The 22,796-nt window shown below is 33.4% G+C and overlaps 2 protein-coding genes across 2 annotated transcripts; one reads left to right on the forward strand and one right to left on the reverse strand.

Annotated features, from left to right (window-relative positions):
• Positions 1-1,535: 1,535 nt before the first annotated feature.
• On the forward strand, positions 1,536-2,989 carry LOC123681947 (nuclear movement protein nudC). Its single transcript, XM_045620332.1, has 2 exons — positions 1,536-1,872; positions 1,925-2,989. The coding sequence occupies exons 1-2, from the start codon at positions 1,769-1,771 to the stop codon at positions 2,631-2,633; spliced, it is 813 nt and encodes a 270-aa protein (XP_045476288.1). The 5' UTR covers positions 1,536-1,768; the 3' UTR covers positions 2,634-2,989.
• LOC123681946 ((E3-independent) E2 ubiquitin-conjugating enzyme) lies at positions 2,740-19,642 on the reverse strand. Its single transcript, XM_045620331.1, has 13 exons — positions 19,060-19,642; positions 18,863-19,006; positions 18,624-18,811; positions 18,407-18,568; positions 18,035-18,251; positions 16,471-16,680; positions 14,381-14,557; positions 11,410-11,694; positions 11,256-11,351; positions 11,013-11,202; positions 9,585-9,939; positions 6,077-6,426; positions 2,740-3,493 (listed from the first exon to the last, which is right to left on the reverse strand). Exons 1-13 carry the CDS (start codon positions 19,498-19,500, stop codon positions 3,114-3,116), a joined length of 3,195 nt encoding a protein of 1,064 aa, XP_045476287.1. The 5' UTR covers positions 19,501-19,642; the 3' UTR covers positions 2,740-3,113.
• Between the last annotated feature and the right edge of the window lie 3,154 nt (positions 19,643-22,796).

A 22,796-nucleotide genomic window follows, 5' to 3' on the forward strand; every position in this document is an offset into this window, starting at 1 on the left:
CGGGGGAGATATTTCTGACTTGTCGAGTGTTGATTGTGGTGTGCCACAGGGATCGGTTCTCGGACCGCTTCTTTTTCTCATCTACGTCAATGATCTTGTAAGTTGTGACCCCGATGCGGACTTTGTTCTTTTTGCTGATGACACAACTGTGCTCAAAAAGGCTCAGTCTAGAGTGCTTATACTTCAGATTTTGAGAGAGTTGTCTTCTGTTGTTTCGGAATGGTTCAATAGCAACCAGCTCAGCTTGAATGAAACGAAGACAGTGTATATGTATTTTTCAATGAGAGATCTAGAAGGAATGAATTCACTTGAGCCAATCAAATTTTTAGGTGTACATATGGAGGGTAATTTGTCATGGAATGCTCACATCGATAAGGTCTGTAACTCTATTACGTCAGGTGTTTTTGCATTACGATCATTAACTGAGGTTGTATCGGATTCTGTATTATTGTCTGTGTATCGTGGATTCATAGAATCTAGAATAACATATGGTATTTTGTGCTGGGGTCATGATGCAGGTGTGAAACGACTCTTTGGATTGCAAAGAAAGGCTGTCAGAGTTTTGGGTAGACTTAATTATAGAGATGAATGCAAACATGTGTTTCAAGTTAAAAAAATACTTACTGTCCCGTGTCTGTTCATTTTTCAATGTTTGTTGTTTGTAAAGTCGCATATAGAGGAATATAGAACACACCAGGATATTCATGCACATAACACACGCAGAAGAGATCTAATTTATCCTGATTTCCATAGAATCAATAGGATAAAATGCGGTGTAACTTACTATGGGCCTAAGCTTTTCAACAGCCTGCCACCCACGGTGAGGGCGATGCCTAATAAACAATTCAAGCTTTGTTTGAAGGAATATTTGCTGAGTAAATGTTTCTTTTCTTTAGATGAATATTATTTGAATGATTTTCAGGATTTTTCATAAGTATATAAGTATAAATATTTTTCCTTTTGTAATTGACGTATGTAAGCATTGTTAAAAATGTAATAGCATGAATAAAATATTGTTATTGTTATTGTTTATGCTTCTCGACACCTGCGAAAAATATTTAGGCCTTAATGAGAAAAATTCGACTGGGGGTTTGGTAATACAGGCGTTAGAAATTTCTGATAACTTCCACAACTGCAGTTACAATCGAAATGAAATTTTGCACGCAGATATGAAATAACAATTTCTAGCCTCGTGCAACTGCAAAATCTCATGTTAATTGCGTTACCAGAACCATAGAAAATTCATGAAGAATACCGAAAAAAATTGCCCAATATTGTTGGTTCTGCACCAATTTGACCTGATGGTAATTCAAATTCAGGATTTAGTTTAATATTAACCAATAATCCAGAATAGCACAGACTAATCTGGTACCTAGTATAGGTAATTATTTGCCAATAACTAAATTTTTTATTTATAATTTAATCGATGATAATTCATCATATTCATCAGGATTCCACTTTTGGTCATTGAAATCTAGTATAGAAGATCAATTTATCTGGTTCCAGTTTAATATTGTTCCAGTAGTTCTCAGTAGACCTATTCGATCACATTTGGGTAGTCCTTTCTCTCAAAAATGAAAAGGGTTATGTTTACTATTTTTAAATTCTAAATATTACCTTGATGAGAGAAACGAAAAAGTTCTTCTTATAAGAAACAAAGTATAGTTGCTGAGTGAATGTCAATTTAATTAAATCACTATTCAATTCATATTCTAGAAGAATATATCATTATTGACATTAAAATTCGAACAGTTATCAAGCTTCTGAAATGTCTGATGAAACTCAACATGATGATATGTTATTTCATATGCTCCAGGAATGTAAAACACTTCCAGTATTTATGGACCATATATTTGGTTTTCTGAAGAGGAGGTACTTGGTACAAAATCCGTATTTTTGTACCTAACCTTATATGTTGTTTTAGATCGGATTTTTATGTGGTTTCAACAAGCCCTGGATCTCCAGTAGGACTACCTGCAGGATTCGCTGAAAAGTTAGTAAAGAACAGTTTTCATAAATTCGCAAATTCCTGTAATAATACTCCCAACACACAATCCATTGTTAAGGAGCATATTGTGAGAAAAAATGATATTTCTAGACATTCAGATAATTTATTTGATCCATCCAAAAGTTACAATGGGGCCAGTTTCGAAAATTATTGTTGGTCTCAATTATATAATGAAGTTGATGTTTTTCTGAAACTTCCAGAAAATGTGAAGGGTCGTGATTTAATAGTGCAAGCAACCTCGAAAAGTATTCATGTGAAACTGAAAGATGGGACAATACTTATAAATGGTGACCTTTGTCAAACATGTAAATTGGATCCAATCTGGTCAGTAGATAATAATGAATTACAAATACACTTTGAAAAAGTTAAAGAAATTTGGTGGAATTGCTTTCTGACATCAGAACCTAAATTGGACATATCTAAGATCGATTGTACTAAGCCATTAGAAGATTTACCTGAAGATGCCCAAGCAAAAATACATGAATTGCAATGGAATCAAGAACAAAAACGCTTGGGACTTCCAACTTCTGATGAAATTAAAAACCTTGATATTTTGAGAAAAGCATGGGATGCTGAAGGGTCTCCATTCTCTGGACCTTTTGACCCTTCTGCAGTTTCATTTTAGTTGTTTTTTTTTTCATTATCTTATTGGGTTATGAAAGATTTATTGTAATTTTATTTTTACAATTATTTTAATTTTTAAATTAACAGGTTTCAAATGAATACACAGATCCAATTGAGTGTTTTATATTTTTGTACAAAAAATTATAATAAATTGTAAGCCACTTCCATAATTTATGAATAACAAATGAAAATTTAAGTATAATAGATAAGAATTGCCAAAATTTGCAAAAAAGCTTAACTTTTTCAAACATTTGTTGAGGGATAAAACATCACAGTTTGATAGGCTGGATTTTTCCTAAGTTTGGTAATATAATAAATAAATTTTGCAATACAATAAATAAATTAGTATAAATATCACATAGACATTTGATTTTTCAAATATGAAACAAAAATCAACAATACAGATCAAAACAAATATACAGATATTAACCAATACAATGAATGAGGTATTGACATTCTCGAAATTACTTCACTATCACTATTAACATAGGGATGTGAATTTTCCAATATTATTGCTTACTACCTTCTTTAAAGTTTCTTGGAAAGAATCTAGGGCACTAGTTAACGACAACTTTAAACCTTTACTAACAGGTAATAAAGGAAATTCAGGAAATGGAGGACCATCATCAATGCAGTATTTTTGTAACCTCTGACATAATTGATTGCCTTTAAGAGCAAAATGACTATAAACTATCTGTTTGAAGACTTCAGGTGGGGAGAGTAACATTTCTGTCATAGATTGTACTAATTTTAATATCACCAATTCATTGTAAGTCCTGGAATTTTCATAACCTTGCTGAGTAGATACCTGTTTTTCATAGCCTGCCTCGTTATAGTATGGTTCAGGTACTAATATAAGACCTGAAAAATATCTTGAAGTGAAATTTGTATAATGGTGAAACAGTGAATTTGGTTCTGATCATATGAAAATTGAAACACCTTCGTTTTTCAATTCAATCTGGGTGTTAACAAAGGGAGCCCTTTTGGCTTGTTCTGGTACATAATGTAATGCTGAGCAAAGACAAGATAAGATATTAATCTTTTTGAAAAACTAAAAACATTTTATCTCCTTTGTTTCTTCCATAAAATGAATTTCTGTGAAGATAAAAAGTGTTTCATGATTAAGATGGCCATGCTTAAGAACTTCAATGCTATTTCTCATAGAATCATTTGTTTTTCTAATCCATATGAACAGATTCAATAATAAAACTAGTTTGTTTTCTCTGATCATGGGAAAACTTTTGAATATTTAATTAGGTGACATGTGCTATTAGTTCAATTTTTGTTTGCATGTTTTAATCAAAAAAATGATTTTGATTTATTATTTCTCTCCTTGAGTACTCACTTCTTCAAATATGCTCAATACTGTTTATTTTATTGCAAAAACAAAGGAGACAATATGTTTCTAGTTATTTCTTACTTAGAATGAGATTCTACAAAGAAAAATTTATATTCCCTATTAAGAGTACTTGACCACAAATGACCTTGAAATTAAACTCCAAGGTCTATATTCGATGTCTCCCTGAAAACTAAGAAACTTTAATTCGAAACATTTTTGAACCAGGCTTTTCCCAAAGAGTTAATTCATTGGATTTTTTAAAATGGGCCATCCTTTATTGTTTCATATGTCAAATTGTTAAAAGCAAAGTCTTTTGGAAAGAAAAAGTTGAATAAACATCGAATATTACCTTATAACGAGGTAGAAGTTGAATGAATATAGTGGAAAACAATGTCAGTAGAGCTAGAAGATATACGAAAGTATACAGAGTGGCCACTTTTCTAATGGAATTGTATTGGTAACTTTAAAACCATAAGAGTTAGAAGGTCGGTCAAATGGAGAAAAAGTTGCATGCATAGAAGCATTATCAAGCAGTTCAAACAAATCGAGATTATCAAGGCCGGTTATTGAGATATCATAAGAAAAGTTAATTTTGATTTTTCTTTTTTTCCCAATTCATTTCAAATATTATCAAAAAATGTTATAGGAATTTTTTATTCGACAGTAAATTATCCTCGATTTGACGTAATCAGATTTCGTATCCAACATTTCGTACTACCTGGGCCACCCTCTACCTCATTTTTTTCAATACGGACCTGGATATTTAATGACACTTTTCGAACTAACTTTTAAAGCTGAATTCAACGATATATAATACAATGTCATTCAAAGTAGATTTTCAGGTGATTTTGACTGTTATCCAAAGTTACTGGTGTGTATGTAAGAAAAAACAAGTCTATCAACGATATCAATGTTCTGAACCAAATTCAATTGAACCCAGAAAAAAAATCGAGAACTGTGGCCAGTGAATGGAATTCATCAAAAACTGCTATTAATAAAATAGTCGAGAGACGCGAATACAATGATTTTGAATTTGAATACCAAGCCTTGCAAAAATTATATCGTAATGATCTCAAGATGAAGTTCGATTCAGTAATTTGTTTCAACGGAACAATAGTGATTCCTCGCGAGAAGATTTAGAATGTATTGGAAGGTATTCAAGGAGACGAAACAAGCAAATGTAAAAGAAGTATGGGTTTCAGAACCTTGAAGTGCATTTTACAAAATGGTGGACATTTCGAACACTTACTTCATTCATTTTCATTTACTTTCGAATAATCATTTGATTTTTCTTTCATTAAATGATACTTTCGTTAAATTATAATGAATTGAAATATGTAAATAATTATTACTGGTTTCTTGCTTTGATTCTGATATGTTCCATTTAGTTCAAGATGGGTAAGTTGATTTTCTTATCGAAATGTATTGCATGTTGTTAATTAAACTAAAGGTACCTAAATGTAATACAGATCCGACCCAAAGAAACTTGGATAAGGGTCAAAATCACCTGGAAATCAACTTTGAACGACATTGTATGATATATCTTTGAATTCAGCGTTAAAAGTTATTTCGAAAAGTGTCATAAAATATGCAGGTCCGTATTGAAAAAAATTAGGGTGAGGGTGGCCCAGAGATTACGAAACGTTGGATACGAAATCTGATTACGTCAAATAGAGGATAATTTACTGTCGAATAAAAAGTTCCTATAACATTTTTTGATAATATTTGAAAAGAAAAATCAAAATGACATAATTTACTTTTCTTATGATATCTCAATATCCGGCCTTGATAATCTCGATCTGTTTGAACTGCATGCTTCTATGCATGCAACTTTTTCTCCATTTGACCGACCTTCTAACTCTTATGGTTTTAAAGTTACCAATACAATCCCATTAAAAAAGTGGCCACTCTGTATATAATTTTCAAAAGAAATTTGATAAATTCTACAACAATTTACTGTATATTAAAATTTTTAGATTATAATTGATGTGATTAATAATAATAATGTTATTTACAACATTGTTCTTATTGACTTCCTACTTTGAAAATCAGTTCCTCAATTGCTATAGTTAATAATTCAAATAATGAAAAATCAATTTGTTTACCTTGGATTGAAACAATGAGCTGCAACAAGGTGCTACTAGGTCCCCAAACTTCTGTCCCCTTTCCCATCCAAGTACCAAGTAGAGAGACACATACTTTTCCTTCGACATATAAATTGGGATTCAAACGTTCCGACGAGTAACTGACATAATGTACCAAAGGAGGTGACCTAGGATAATCCTGACTGAACTGCATATCGAACATGAATAGGCCATCTTCGTAAGGTGTCTTAGTGGGACCTTCAATCATAACAGACAGAAGATCTATACGGTTACCAAACGACCTCACCCAAACACCAGGTGGCAGTGATTCTGATAAGAGGAAATACTCTTTCTGAACCGCTTTCAGGAATCTAGAAAAAAATGTAGTCATTCTTCCTTCCATCAAGCAGATCAATTTATTTTAAGAGTATTGATTTGCTCTAGATAGATTTTGTCAATATTGTTGAGTATAGAATTCGGGGTAAAATGTCGGTACTACATATAAGTTCTTCTAGGATTCACTTTCAAAATCTCATTCAAAAAGTGAGTTTAAAGCATATGGAACGAATTTGGGTTCATTTATACCTTGCAATCTGAAAATTCAATAAAAAACAAGGTGCTCCATAATAAAAAAACATATTTGGTCATTCACACTTTTTTGGTACACCCTGTGTATTTCCAAACAATTTGAGAATGTAGCTCTGATGGAACCTAATGATACTGTGTAAAGAAAAATTCGAGAGGGATATACTGCACACTCTATTCGAGAAACTTGCCTAAAGTTTCCCAAATTGTTGATATGTTATAGTCCAGGTCATACCAAGCAAAAAGTTCAATAGGCACAAGTTTTTCTATAGGTTCTGAAAACTCTAATTTGTATTGTTGAACAATACAAAATGTTATCTTATAATCATATCACTATTCTGAGTAATCAAGATGTGAACAGCCATTAATATGAGATACTATTAAAAACATAGTCCTTTGGTGTTGTTACATTTGGTCAATTTTACAGTGCATTTCAGCTACTACTAATAATAATAATAATAATAAAATCAATGAATGAAACAAAACCGACGAATAAACCATCAAAAAATGGAGGAAGACTTAACAACTGCGTTCATTAGGAGAATCAACAAAATTTTGAAAACAAACCTCAACAGCAAGAACATGACGAGAGCTATCAATACATATGCATGTTCAATTCTAATATACCCTTTCGGTATAATTCCATGGAGCAAAACAGATATAGAAAATCTGCAACGCAAAATGAGAACCTTGATGACAACAGCACACAAGCACCATCCGAAAAGTAGCATTGAGAGGACGACACTGCCGAGGAATAAAGGAGGCAGAGGTCTGCTAGACATCATGGAACTTGCCCATGGTCAAATTGAATGCCTACGAACATACTTCAAAGACAAATCAGGCACATCAGAGATCTACAAAGTACTGTGTGAAGCAGACGAATCAACACCTTTACAACTGCACAAGGAGCAATTGTCATACAACCACCAGACAATCAAAGAAAAACTGCAAAGATGGAGAGAGAAGCTCCTGCAAGGAAGACATTTCAACGAGGTGAACCTGGATCATGTCGACATTGAAGCGTCGAATTATTGGCTCACATCAGGTGCAATGTACCCAGAAACGGAAGGATTTCTTTCAGCCATCCAAGATCAAGTGATCTCAACAAAAAATTACTGCAAGCATATCATAAAGGATCGAACTATTACTGAAGATCGATTCCGTTATGGGTGTCCAACGAATGAGACAATCCAACATATCACGGGAGGATGTCTAATGTTTGCAGGAAATGTATATAAAGAGAGGTATGAGAAAAGATAAGAAATATTACAAATCTTACTATGAAAGTCCTTGACAAAATTTTTTACATCTATTATTGTCAGGGATTTTTACAGTATGAATCTTTAAATGGATGGATTTTTCAATATGAAATATTTCAAATATAACTAACGCTTTCTTTTGAAAGGAACACTCCACATATTTTTTCGAATGTGATGTAGAATGGGGTTCATAAACATTTTTTGATTGTAGATCGCTAAGGCGAATTGTAACCATTTTCGAATATTAGAACTTTAAAAATTGTAAGTAGCTGGAACACACTGTATAATTGATAAAATGTAAAAACACCAAAGGACAATGCTCTTTATAATATCTCATATTAAATACTGCTCACATCTTGATTACTAGGAATAGTGATCATTATCCAGGATAACCTTTCATATATTATTCATTATATTATTATTATTATTATATTGTTTAACAATGAGAATTTTCAGGGTGTCAAGACTAGCCTTTAGAAAAAATTGCCTATTGAACTTTTTGTTTGGAATGAATTGAACTATAACATATCAAAAATTCAGGCAATTTGACAGGGGACCACTTTCTTTAATAAAGTGTGCAGTATCCGTTCAGCGCTTAAGAGGGAATACCATCACGTGACAGCTCAGTTCAAAACGAAATTCAAGATATTTCTTCTTACAAATCAATCATTTTTATGAGGTTTTTACATAATTTCCTACTGCAATAATCTACATGGAAGAAAGCAAATATTTTTAATTTACGAATGAAAAAAAAAGCAACTTTTCGTTTTTCGCAAAAAAAATTGATGATATGTACTTTGTAAAGAGTACTGATATACTATAAAAATATTCCTGAAAAAAACCTACCAAAACTCATTACAAAAGAGGTAAAAGTATAATTTCGCGAAAGTCGTCGTACAGTGCTGCCCTCTACTTATTTGTTTCGAAAAAAAAAAAAAAAGAATATGAAGTGAATATACAACTTCATACACCGTACAAAGTTTGGTCATCTTAGGAGCACCAGAGGGGAAATGAATAGGTACCAAAGTTTGACTGATACGCGAAAAACCACGTGGTGGTAATCCCTCTTAACCATAATACGCTCTATTAGTGATGACGTCACACACCGCCATTTTAGTACTCCTGTCAGTGCTCGGAATCCAAACAAACAAATTGTCATTCAAATTAGTACGTTGTCGCTGAAGAAATTGGCTTATTTTGATAAATAAGATTATTTAAGGAACGATTTTACTATAAATTGATAGACAGAAGGCACGAGATTAATGCCAGTAAGTTCGAACTTGAAGTTCAACTAATAAACACGGCTTTTTACAAAATCTGGGGAATGATACAGGATTTAAACTTACTGGTATTAACCTCGTTCCTTCTGTTTATCAATTAATACTGAAATCGTTCCTCAAATACTCTCATTTATGAAAATAAGCCAATTCCTTCAACGACACCGTACTAATTTGAATGAGAATTTATTTGTTTGGATTTCTAACACTGACAGGAGAAACCAAAAATGTCGGTGTGACGTCACACAAATAGAGCGTATAGAGCGTCGCGTTGATGTTGGAAGTGGAACACCCTGTATATAAATTTCAGTGCGATTAATTAGGTCTTACGTCTAAAGGAATCGAGTAATAATAAATTATTCTTATACAATGCATGCTCGGATCATCAACCTTACAACTTTCACAAACCTTTGTTGATCATTTCGCTCCAATTTACTGCTGTAGAAATGATGAGTAACAGGTGCATCCTCCAAGGCATAGTATGCTTCATTATTGAAATGCGTGGTGGACGACATCAACTTAGGTGGACTCAAGGACGAAGAGGAATCTTCCGGTGTCACTGGCATACTGGGCAATGGTGTTCTAGTAATGGGCTCAACTTTATCCTCGGAGGCTTGGGTAATTATTGTCAAAGCTTGTTCTCCCCCGATTTTACTAATGATTTCAGCATAAGCCAGGTCCATTCTCAGTTTAAGCATGGAGAGAAGTTCTATACATAGATTGTTGTGGGCAATTTGAGATTCATCTGGTTCTGGATTGCCGTCTGCAAATAAATAAAGGGTGTTTTTTTTAGAGCTATAGAACTTTAAATTCCAATAAAACAACGATGGATTATTCGATTGACATGAATTTTATTTATCCGCAAGATAATCTTGTGGCATTATATTTTAGATATGATTTCTGGCATATGACCGCCACGGCTGGCTCGGATGTAGTCCAATCTGGACGTCCAATTTTCGATGACTTTTTCCAACATTTTTTGGACGTATATCGGCAATAACACGGCGAATGTTGTCTTCCAAATGGTCAAGGGTTTGAGGCTTATCCGCATAGACCAATGACTTTACATAGCCCCACAGAAAGTAGTCTAGGGGTGTTAAATCACAAGATCTTGGAGGCCAATTCACAGGTCCAAAACGTGAAATTAGGCGGTCACCAAACGTGTCTTTCAATAAATCGATTGTGGCACGAGCTGTGTGACATGTTGCGCCGTCTTGTTGGAACCACAGCTCCTGGACATCATGGTTGTTCAATTCAGGAATGAAAAAGTTAGTAATCATGGCTCTTTACCGATCACCATTGACTGTAACGTTCTGGCCATCATCGTTTTTGAAGAAGTACGGACGAATGATTCCACCAGCCCATAAAGCGCACCAAACAGTCAGTATTTCTGGATGTAACGGTGTTTCGACATATACTTGAGGATTAGCTTCACTCCAAATGCGGCAGTTTTGTAAGTTGACGTAGCCATTCAACCAGAAGTGCCATTCATCGCTAAACAAAATAAAATGGACGTAGTGCGCGATACATATTCCGCACAGAACCATTATTTTCGAAATAAAATTGCACTATTTGCAAGCGTTGTTCAGGCGTGAGTCCATTCATGATGAATTGCCAAACCAAACAGAATAAATCACTTGACACTTGACAGCTGTTAAATCGGTCGCCATCTTGAACAGTAATGCCAACTTAAAGTTATATACCTCGAAAAAAAAAACACCCTATATAAATAGATTGCATTGCATGGAAGAATTTTTGGAATAATTGCTCTTGCTCTTGATGGTACTGATGAATGTTTGAATCGAATACAATCTTATATAACCTTCTTACACTTACCAGTTGCTAATTTTTTCTCTTCCATTTGAGTGTTAACTTTAATCTCGAGTTTTAAAACTTTTTGGATGTTTTCTTTTTCCTGCGCTTTGATTTTTGTCATTGATGGATACAAGTTATCATTAACAAAGAGTCTTCCTCTGAATTCAACACCAGCAAGTTTTGCCTTCTCCTTAGCATGAGTTAAAAGGACCTAAAAAGAAAAGTTGAAACAACAGAGAACTCTTGTCAACTTCAAATTCATACCTGGAAATGTTTGCTTTTTAAGCTGAAAAAAGATGTTCCTAACAGTTTATCTAAGTAGCTGGAGTTATCATATACTATTAGGAGGTCTTTGAGATACTAAAAAAAAATTATTGATTTTTATCCCTTTCTTCAATATGGAAAGTTAAACATTTACCATCAAATTTTCTTGTATAATGTGTTTCTTGAATGCCTCTTTGAAATATTTGATTCTATTTCTTATGAAATCTAATCTAGCCGCCATATTTTGCAGTGTGGTTTCATCAGTTATGTCCCCCCCAGTGAATGATTCTATACTTTCAGTCTCCCAAGACAACTGTCCCTTACTATCTGTATCTTCTTCGTCTGACAGCTCGTATTCGGACGTTTCAGGAATGATCACAATATCATGAGGACCGCAGTTTTCTTCTGTACCATCAATCCATTTCACAATTATATAACCCTGAAATAAATCTTTAAGATAAATATTGGTTTATCGTCTGTATATATTAATATATTAAATTAAATAATTCGTTGCTCTAGCCACGATAGCTCAGTGGCTAGAGCAACGAACTAGTGATTCGGAGGTTACGGGTTCGAGTCCCGTTCGGGGAAGTACTTTTTCCAGAATTGAAGAATTGTCTAAATGCCGTTAGATTAGTTTAATATAAATCTTTAAGTATTTAATTGTTTTTGTCTTTACTCGACGAAAGTTCATTTTGAAATTATGAATAAAAACAATATTTTACTTTCGCTATTTTTCCTTCTACGACAATTGTTTTGTCATACTACGATTTCTTCAGGTGAGTATTACTGAATACTGATTTTACAAATTTTTGGACATCTCTATGAATACTAAAAATGTGTACAGAAATGTAGTAAAAGAGATAGACTTGGGAATTTTTGGGATTCTTGAAAAATGTTCAGTAGATTGATTCAATTCTATTTGTTCATTCAATAAAATTTGTTTTTCATGATATCTATTAATTTCTGAAGTTTTTTATAGGTTGGGTCTGAAGTTTTTATTTTCAATGTGCAAAATTTCTAAATAACGATCAAAATTATATGCTGTACCTAATAACTGTTCTGTTTATGTGGAGTTTCTTTTTTTCAATAATGTATAATTTTTCATTTTTCTTGTCTGGAATGATCTTCCTGTTTATTCAACATATACATATGGGCAAGTACTAGAGGTAAGGTTTTATACTCTGATTCTTGTTACTAAGTGTTCTGTTTTTATCATTTTTAATTAATTTTCTTGTAAAATTATCTGTTTTGTTCATATTTAGATATCTAGCAACTTTCTTTTGTATATGTTGTTGATAACTAAAGATGAATCAAAATTATAATATTTAATTTAAAACAGGAAAATTAAAAAAAAAATAAATAAAGACAAAACATCTAATAACAATAAATACGGAGTATATATACTAACCAGTGGTGCTTGCTCATAAGTATATGTTAGCCAAACAGGAAGATCATTTCAGACAAGAATTAACCCATTAAAGCCCATAATTCCCCAATGGAAAGTTTTCTCTGAAATTTGGTATGATGAATCAATAAGACTTAAAAAATTATATTTTCTCATAAAGATAATGAACTAACATGCAGGAGAGTAGCTTTGGAGTGGCAACTTTAGTTGCCACTGGGATGATTCATATACACATTAGTCCAAGTCCAATAAAACTAGGATATCATGAATATTTCTGTATTGTTATTCAGCAGTTTAGTATTTCATATTATATTTTATTGAAAAATTTTATTTTGCGTTATGAAAACCTTGAAACACTCATCAAGGTGGACAGGAACCTCGCATTTTTTGCATGATTATATTGTACGCCTGCCACATATTTTACAACGGCGGTATTTAGAACAGTGTACCAGTTCCACCAAGTCCTCTGGAACTAAGTTCTTCCTACAAACCGACTAACGTGAATAGATTGTCGAAGTAGAGTCGAATAACCTTTGATTTAATGTGTTCAACAACTCCAATGACTACATCGTCTCCTTGGCCAAGACATGATGTACCTAGAAAGATCCGCAGCTACCCACAACTTGAAGCCGAATTTGATTGGTTCACCACGAATTGTTCAATATTCGCATTCAGGTCCAGGAATACTTGAAGATAACTCATTGATCATCGGCTTCCAAGTACGAGTTGGCGACAGCTTGCGTTTGGTGCTTTGAACTCCCTTCTGCGAAGAAGTCCTAGGTGTATGGCCCTTATCGTGGTTAACCTGATTGCTGAGATCATCATTGGATTATAAACCCCGCATTTCCACCAGAGAGCGCAATAGCGGGCAGGATGGTGTTCAATATCTCCAACTACCTCTTCATCTGACAAATCAGACTCCTTATCTGTATCTGCACCAGGAAGCTCAACTGGAGGACATATGGCATGGCTATAGCAGTAGGTGATATCCTCATCGTTCTCGAAAAGATCAAGTAATTCGTTAAGAAGTAACCCAGTACACACGGGTATACCTGTCGTAATATTTTCGTGAGAAATGTAAATATTTCCGAAATTGATGTCATATATTCCCCTTGGCAACTTTAGTCGCCATCAAAGTTTGCACGTATGCCAAAAACAAAACACTGCACGAAACTATTGTTGTGTTGTTGAAATATGTTGCTCTATTCATATTGAACGAAACTGATACGAAAATACGAACATAAATGCATGAATCAATTAGAATAATCACAATCGCCCATCGACTGCCATTATGGTGAATGAAATACGTGAATAACCCTGAATAAAACCTTATATGCAAACTCAATGTATGACAATATCTGATTGACTGCTGTGCTATATGAGGCAGTATATATCATATTTTCAAAATTGGCTAATGGAACCTGTACTACTACGCGCATGCGCATTGTATGGAGCTGAATGTGCTGTGGTCACTTAAGTTGCCACAGGGCTGTAATGGGTTAAGGAACACGAAAAATATTACATCCTTAAAAAAATCTCACATATGCAACTAATAATGGAAAAAATTGAAAAATAAAAAATGTTACATAGATGCATACTCGCAATTGTTAGAAATGAGACCACTTCAAAATAGTTTTATGTTGAAATGAGTATTTCAGCAAGAATTTAATTTTTAAGTTTTGAAAATAATGAATTAATATTTGATTTTCATACTTACTTTAGGACTACTATCAATAACTTTGCCCATTTTATATTCCTGAATGGGCTTTGCTCGAACAACCATGCCTGGTCTAAACAGAAACTTGCTGTGTTTCTTTAAATCATATACACTCATTTCACTAGATGGAAGTTCCGTTGGTGTTTTATCAATTTCATTATATTCAAACCATTTAACCTAAAAAAGAGGTGTCAGAATAGTTATTTATAATACAAGTGCAGAAGGCATTGATATTCTTCCACGAGTTCAAAATTCAAAAACGAGCCACGAAGTGGCGAGTTTTGGAATGAACGAGTGGTAGAATGAGCCTTCTGTACGAGTATTATACATTATTTTCTCTAATTCATTGCATTTTCATTGAAATTAATGAAATATTTCCATAAATATAATTTAGTGATTTTTGCATTGAAAAATGTTGGTTGGCAGAACTGATTTCTTTGAGGCAATTTGATGAATTGACAAATAAAGCCGTAGCGGAAAGTTCGGAGTGCCAACATAGAATAATAAAATATAACCATTAAAACTGTGCGTTTCTGATATATTCTCGCACGATTTTGTTCTACAAGATGTGGAAGAATGAACGGAATAACCACAGAATTAGAGAAAAATAGGATAGGTATTTTTTCTTATTCTGTGGAAAATTATGTCATTTTGTTATAGTTTGTAAAACAAAATCGTGTGGGAATATTTCAGTTTCACTAGATTTCATGGTTATATATATATATACTCAGTCGAGGAGTTCAGGGTTTATTGTTCTAAATAAGTCTTCTCATTATTATTGTATTCTTTTTTCTTGTGACTTGTTTCATTTTTATTTGTGTAATATTTCAATATTTTGTACGAATAATCATTGAAATTAATAAACTTATTCTTATTCTTATTTCATTATTATAGGTTGGTACTCGGAATTCTCCTGTCACGGATTCATCTATTATCTGTCACATTTATGATACAGGAAACAGTTCTGCCAGAAAACATTTTCAACTGCAAAAATCACTAAATAATACTTTTGGAAATATTTCATTAATTTCAATAAAAATTAGTGAATTAGAAAAAGTAATGTATAGTACTCATATAGAAGGCTTATTCTAGCACTCGTTCATTCAAAAACTTGCTGAATATTGAACTTGTGGAAGAATATCCATGCCTTCTGCATTGTTTTACAATAGTTATTTATAATACAAGTGGATGAGACATCAATATACTTCCACGAGTTCAAATTCTTGAATGAACAAGTGTTAGAATGAGCCTTCTGTACGAGTATGAGAAAATAATGAATACAATTTCCTCAAATTCATTGCATTTTTAAAGAAATGATTGAAATATTTCCATGAATATCGTTCAGTAATTTTTGTATTGGAAAATGTTGGTTGACAACTGTTTTCTGTATCTCAAATTTGACAGATAATAGATCAATCCATGACTGTGGAGTACACATTTCTCATCGAAATGTATTGCATGTTGTTAATTAAACTAAAGGTACCTGAATGTAATACAGATCCGACACAAAGAAATTTGGATAAGGGTCAAAATCACCTGAAAATCAACTTTGAATGACAGTGTATGATATATCGTTGAATTCAGTATTGAAAGTTATTTCGAAAAGTGTCATAAAATATACAGGTCCGTATTGAAAAAAATGAGGTAGAGGGTGGCCCAGAGAGCACGAAAGGTTGGATACGAAATCTGATTACGTCAAATTGAGAACAATTTACTGTCGAATAGAAAATTCCTGTAACATTTTTTGATAATATTTGAAATAAAGTGGGAAAAAAAGAAAAATCAAAATGACAGAATTTACTTTTCTTATGATATCTCAATAACCGGCCCTGATAATTTCGATTTGTTTGAACTGCTGGATAATGCTTCTATGCATGCAACTTTTTCTCTATTTGACCGAGCTTCTAACTCTTTTGGTTTAAAAGTTACCAATACAATCCCATTGGAAAGTGGCCACCCTGTATATTGAAAGAACTATACAATTATGCAAATTAAAAATTTAATTTAATGGAATTTTAGTAAAAGAACTAAAAATTAGAGCATTTTCTTCATATTAAAATAATAACAAGAGTTGACTAGAGTAAACTCACCATTGCAATTCTTTCGGCATAATTTGCATATTGAACCACACCATATTTGTTTTTAGGGAATGCTTCTTTTTCATTATAAGTTACCCATTCTCCAGGGACAAATTCATGATCATCTAAGGATAAAGAATAGTAGAGTTGAGTCGATGGAATGTTTGCTTCTTCAGTACCATCTTGCCATACTACAGTTGCCTTTGCATCCATTGTTATTACCTGTTAAAAATTTAATAGTGCGGGAAACAAATTTTCTGATTTGAAGGTAGGGTAAATGCACTGGTTCTTGATCAGTTAACAGAAACATCGATTTCGAGCACGATTTTTTCACACATAAACTTATCAAATTTTAATGGTGTTGGTGTTCATCGATTCTTTGGCGAGTTTTAAATGATTTGTCATATAATTTTAAGCGTTCTTTCTGCATTTAACCTTTGAAATGTGAAAACATATTGAAAATCTCAATAACCTTCGGTTCTCGACCACGCCGCAGAGTTCTCGACCATTTTTGTGTTAGTTTTCGACCACTAATAATAGTGGCCGCTTCACTTTAATATTTTATAAAAAACTTTAGAGCGAGATGAGTGATTAGTACTTACTTTCGTACCGTACCATCGACATCACTACCTATCACTCAGATGGGTTTCAAATGAGGTAATCAAGTAAGAAACACTCGGAACGTAAAAAAAAATTATTTTGCAAAAGTTTCCACTTTCTATAAATATTTCAAAATAGCAACTCATAGAACATTATTTGGTTATTTTGCTCTTAATATCTATTTAGAAACTAATGAGTAAATAAAATATAAAACACCGACCACCAGTGGTCGAGAATTAAGTACAATCAAATTGGTTCTCAACCGCGAATAAATAAAGGGTAAAAATAAGTGTTTCGACGTTAATTCGGTGGTCGCAAACTAATATTTAGACAGTAGATATATAAATGAATCAGGGTATCGAAAAAAAAACGAAAATGATCCAACAGAAATATATCGGTTGAAATAAACAATTATTGAAGTAAGATATTGGTTCTCGACCACTTTGGTCGAGAAATAAAAGATACAAATTTTCCAATACCAGTTCGCGACCGTCAAATATTGAACAAAAAAATATACATTTATTTGCTTCTTGATTGAAATACACACAAAAATATATCTTATAGTTGATATGGAACAAAATATACACACATAATTCATTTAAAATAAGAAATAATTACTATTTTCTGGTCATATATAACAAAGCACTTTTCTAAGAGAGGACGAGAAAGAACCCTTTTCTATGATAGACGATTATAAACTAATTTTTAGCGCGAAAACTTTGACCTATACCACTACTATGCAAACTATCTTGGAATGGTAGAATAGTCGAGAACACGTACCGCGAAAATATTTTGCACTATATGATATAATTTTATTATTATTTTATCTCAAATCACGGAATGGTCGAGAGCCAGTGCCGGTCGGCTAACCAGTGCATTTACCCTATTTCACCATTTCCATTGTAATCTATAGGTGGATGGTTTACTTACTTATTGTTATTATTATCACTATATTATAAACCAACATATATCATACCTCAACAGCTACAGTGTTTCCTGGTAATAATTCTTCTGGTCTAGGAGGATAATGCTTCTTTTTCAACTTTTCATTCAATAATGTCTTTGAGGATAATGCACTTGCAGGTTCAGATTCTTCATCCTCATCGGTGCACCATTCTTCCTCTAAATCACTGTTATCTGAAGTTACTGAGTTCTGATGTATACAAGTATGCATTTTCGAAACGCCAGTGGCACTGAAATAAAATAAATTGATTTTTTTTCAAATTGGAGAAAAGCAAAAACAAAAGAATAATATGTCAAATGCAGCAAGGATTATAAATGAGACAAATTGAATAATTTGTATTGGATCAACGCCAACCAAAAATTTCGAATTTTGGTAATAGATTACCTTTTGTTGTCAGAATTTAGTTTAACCTTAGGAATTTCATGTTTATAAAGAGTAGTTTGTTTTTGTATCCAATTTTTTTTCTTCATCAATACATCAGAAGAGCTGATTTTTAAAAGCTTCCGAGAGTCAAAATGATCATAACCATGTTCCAGAACTTTTAAGCTAAAATACAAAATTTTATTAATAAGCTTGACACTGGTCAACATTTTATACTGACTCTTTCAGTTCTTCATCTTTAAGCTCAGACATAGTATTTTCCCCATCGCACCCACTAAACCATGAAACCTCCACAATGCAGTCTTTCACAGTTTGAACAGTAAATCTTTGACGACTTTGCATATTTCTCTTCATTGCTTTTGACTTCTTAATCCAGAGGGGTTGTTCCAAGTTACTGGGTACAACTACCTGGATGCAAATTAGTTTTAAATTTATAATGAAGAGTAAAATATAACTTACCAATTCTTGTCCAGGGTGGCAGACTTCAAATGACCCTCTATTCTTCTTAACAAGCCAAAAATCTTCAAGATCGTTGTTTATACTGGTAAGAATTTGTACAATAGAGCCACATTTTGAAATCATTGTTATCTCTTGATCAACTCCCTGAAAAATAGTTTTTGAAATATGATGACAAGAAGAACCTTGATTGTAGCTACCTCAACTCGACCGAACTTGGATTTCAGACATACTGCATCGTCCACTTCAAAGGGCCTAATATTCTGAAGTCTGTTGCATGAGACATGTTCAATTATTTTATCTGTGCCTACGATTTGTACAGTGAACGTTTTCTTAGTACTTTTACAATAGCCTCTTTGTGTCTCTTTCTCATGTACAAGTCTTCTTACAACTTCACCAGGAAGAATATTCCTAGATACAAGTTTCACTTTATTCTGCCTCCAAACTTGTTCATGGGGAGCGTTGTGCCACAATACTCGTATTTGGCCTTTTTCTAATGGACTATCAGATATATCTGAAGATGCTTCATAATTATAACTATCCGCTACTACTCCAAAAACAATTTTTTTTTTTTTATCAAAACGGTATACAACATCGTTTGTGTAGAATTCCTTTACGTTTTCAGCATCTTTTGACATCATTTATGTGTTATTTAAAATTATCAGAATTTGATCTTTATTAATTTTTGAATTGAATGCACTGCGAGTTTTGAAACGAATCTAATGAAAATCTCTCACAAAAAATGAATGATTTTTTTGACATATCCCTTTTTTTGGCAACAGACATTGGCGCATTCGCAGTTTTCACACTAAAGATTATTCTACCAACAGTCGTAGTTCAAATACTTCAAATCGATTTCTACTCTGTTATCTGTGAAATCGATATAATCCTGAAAGTCACTGAAAAATTGTCTGTTGAAATTTCAAATTTGACGACAAGAGCCATTACTACTCTGGTATCTACATCTACCAACATTTGATTGTGGAGATATATGGGTGATAGCTAAGGAGACAACAATGTTGTCTCTGATAGCTATCTCAACTCTACCGAATTTCGATTTCAGACATACTGCAACTGCATCATCTTATTTAAAAAGCCTACTATAAATACTGAAATCCATTGTAAGAGGCATGTTCGATTATTTTATCTGTGCCTACAATTTGTAAAGTGAACGTTTTCTAAGTACTTTTATAATATCCTCTTTGTGTTACTGTACCATGCTCAAGTATATTTCTTGATATTTTTCTGGTTCTAAAGTTGATCATTGAGAAGCATTGTGTCACAATACTCGAATTTTTCCAATGGACTGTTTGCACATATAAATAGGTAATGGATTAAGTATTAATTTTTTTGTATTATTTTAATTTGCATGGTTTTTGCTAATGACATTATACCTCTTTGTTTCTTTTGTTGCCTACCTCTTAGGCGCCAATTATCCTTAAGGAACTTGATATTACTTCAATATATACTAACTGACAAAGAAACTGCAACACCCAGAAGGAGCTGTTTAAATTTAATTTTTTTTTTAGTAAAACATAGATAGTAAAGCAAGGAGTAAATGATTGAATTTGGAGAAAAAAATCGTGAAGGTTTTTTCATGTGAACAATTTTTGTTTCTTCAATATTGCAGTCGTTTTTTGCAATTTTTTCAAATTTGACAACAAACCAGCTGTTCGAGGACATCCAGAGAGAGATTGTAACAAGGGCGTAGATCTTTTTTTCTTGGAAGGGGAAATCGAAAAAATTTTTTTTAAGACAACGTTTACTCATATCTGTAATATGAGAAAGAAAGGTTTGATAACGAAGTTTGAACCAAAAATTACTCGAAATAATAGCATTTTTTGATTCGATTGATCATACCATTCGATTGTTCCTAAATTGGAGGTACGAAGAAAAATGAAGAATTCCTTGAATACTTTTAAGAATAGAATGTTCTATACATGGGCCCGCAAGTGCTCTGTTTTCGAGATACAGGGTGTTTCTTGTAGTTCTACTATAACTTGTAGTTCTTTTGTGATCGATTTATAACGGGTGTTTTTTTTCGAGGTATATAACTTTAAGTTGGCATTACTGTTCAAGATGGCGACCGATTTAACAGCTGTCAAGTGATTTATTCTCAGTTTGTTTTGGCAATTCATCATGAATAGACTCACGCCTGAACAACGCTTGCAAGTAGTGCAATTTTATTTCGACAATAATGGTTCTGTGCGGAATACGTATCGCGCACTACGTCCATTTTATCGTCGACAAAATCGTCCATCAGAGCAGTTAATTCGATTATCCATGGAACGTTTTCGCACCACGTTTACTCTTATTGATAACTCGCATCCCCAGAGACGCCGTACGGTGCGTACAGAAGAAGCTATTGATGCTGTAGAATGTAGAGCGTAGCATTGAGGAAGACCCGAATGAGTCTATCCGCCATCGAGCACAGGAATTGGATCTGTGTCCATTCACTTTATGGAAGATTTTGCGGAAGGATCTTGGTTTGCGTGCTTACAAAATCCAACTCATGCAAGAATTGAAGCCAAACGATGATCAAGCAAGGCGTAGATTCGTCGAATGGGCCCAAAATGAGATTGCCGTTGTTCCCGATTTTCATAAGCGAATTTTGTTTAGCGATGAAGCGCACTTCTGGTTGAATGGCTACGTCAAAAACAAAACTGCCGCATTTGGAGTGAAGCTAATCCTCAAGTGTATGTCGAAACACCGTTACATCCAGAAAAAACTGACTGTTTGGTGTGCTTTATGGGCTGGTGGAATCATTGGTCCGTACTTCTTCAAAAACGATGATGGCCAGAACGTTACAGTCAATGGTGATCGGTAAAGAGCCATGATTACTAACTTTTTCATTCCTGAATTGAACAACCATGATGCCCAGGAGCTGTGGTTCCAACAAGATGGTGCAACATGTCACACAACATGTCGATTTATTGAAATACACCTTTGGTGACCGCCTAATTTCACGTTTTGGACCTGTGAATTGGTCTCCAAGATCTTATGATTTAACACCGCTAGACTACTTTCTGTGGGGCTATGTAAAGTCATTGGTCTATGCGGATAAGCCACAAACCCTTGACCATTTGGAAGACAACATTCGCCGTGTTATTGCCGATATACGGCCACAAATGTTGAAAAAAGTCATCGAAAATTGGACGTCCAGATTGGACTACATCCGAGCCAGCCGTGGAGGTCATATGCCAGAAATCATATTTAAAATGTAATGCCACAAGATTAACTTGCGGATAAATGAAATTCATGTCAATCGAATAATCCATCGTTGTTTTATTGCAATTTAAAGTTCTATAGCTTTAAAAAAACACCATTCATCTCGAAAACAAATCGTTACCGGACCCATGTTATAGGACTTTATTTTTTTAAATAATCCGAGGAATCTGTCATTTTCGTTTGTACCTCCAATTTAGGAACACCCAGTATAGTCAATTCAAAACTGATGTCTCTACAAATAAATTGCAATTTGAATGAAACACATTGAATTGTAAAACACAGCACAGACAATTTTTCGATGCGAATAACTCAGTTCAGTTCTTTGATAACTGCAGTATTAATATTTTGTGAGGAAAATGATACAAAATAATGAAAACAACGGTAAGTGTATAGCCGTGAAGAGAAAAGTAAAAAGTGTATTGGTTCATTTTATGGAAGAATTTTTGTTCTTCGTCTTAGAGTTAGAGAGAATGCTGAAATTTTATATTTTGGAAATATTTCTACGGCCTTGCATTTGTGGGGTTATAATTTACATAGGTATTGGACTCTTTGATGTTATCGTTTACTCTGAACTTATTCGTATGATTCTCCATACATACCGAAGTTTTTTCTTGGAAATAAAAAAAAAACTAGAGGTTTTTTTCATACCCTCTCAAGAACATACAAAATGTATCCAGGTTATTCTATAATGAAATGAACAAAGACCAAA

Source organism: Harmonia axyridis, chromosome 6, assembly GCF_914767665.1.
Source record: "Harmonia axyridis chromosome 6, icHarAxyr1.1, whole genome shotgun sequence".
Classification (NCBI taxonomy): domain Eukaryota; kingdom Metazoa; phylum Arthropoda; class Insecta; order Coleoptera; family Coccinellidae; genus Harmonia; species Harmonia axyridis.

What these genes read in the sequence shown, in the direction of transcription:
- LOC123681946 (XM_045620331.1), bottom strand. Translation starts at nt 19,500, where the DNA reads ATGATGTCAAAAGATGCTGAAAACGTAAAGGAATTCTACACAAACGAT. An exon ending in ATGCCGAAAGAATTGCAATG is followed by an intron (nt 14,558 to 16,470) that starts GTGAGTTTACTC and finishes CCTCTTTTTTAG; the next exon opens with GTTAAATGGTTTGAATATAA. An exon ending in TAAAAAGCAAACATTTCCAG is followed by an intron (nt 11,203 to 11,255) that starts GTATGAATTTGA and finishes TTTTCTTTTTAG; the next exon opens with GTCCTTTTAACTCATGCTAA.
- LOC123681947 (XM_045620332.1), top strand. Translation starts at nt 1,769, where the DNA reads ATGTCTGATGAAACTCAACATGATGATATGTTATTTCATATGCTCCAG. An exon ending in TTTGGTTTTCTGAAGAGGAG is followed by an intron (nt 1,873 to 1,924) that starts GTACTTGGTACA and finishes ATGTTGTTTTAG; the next exon opens with ATCGGATTTTTATGTGGTTT.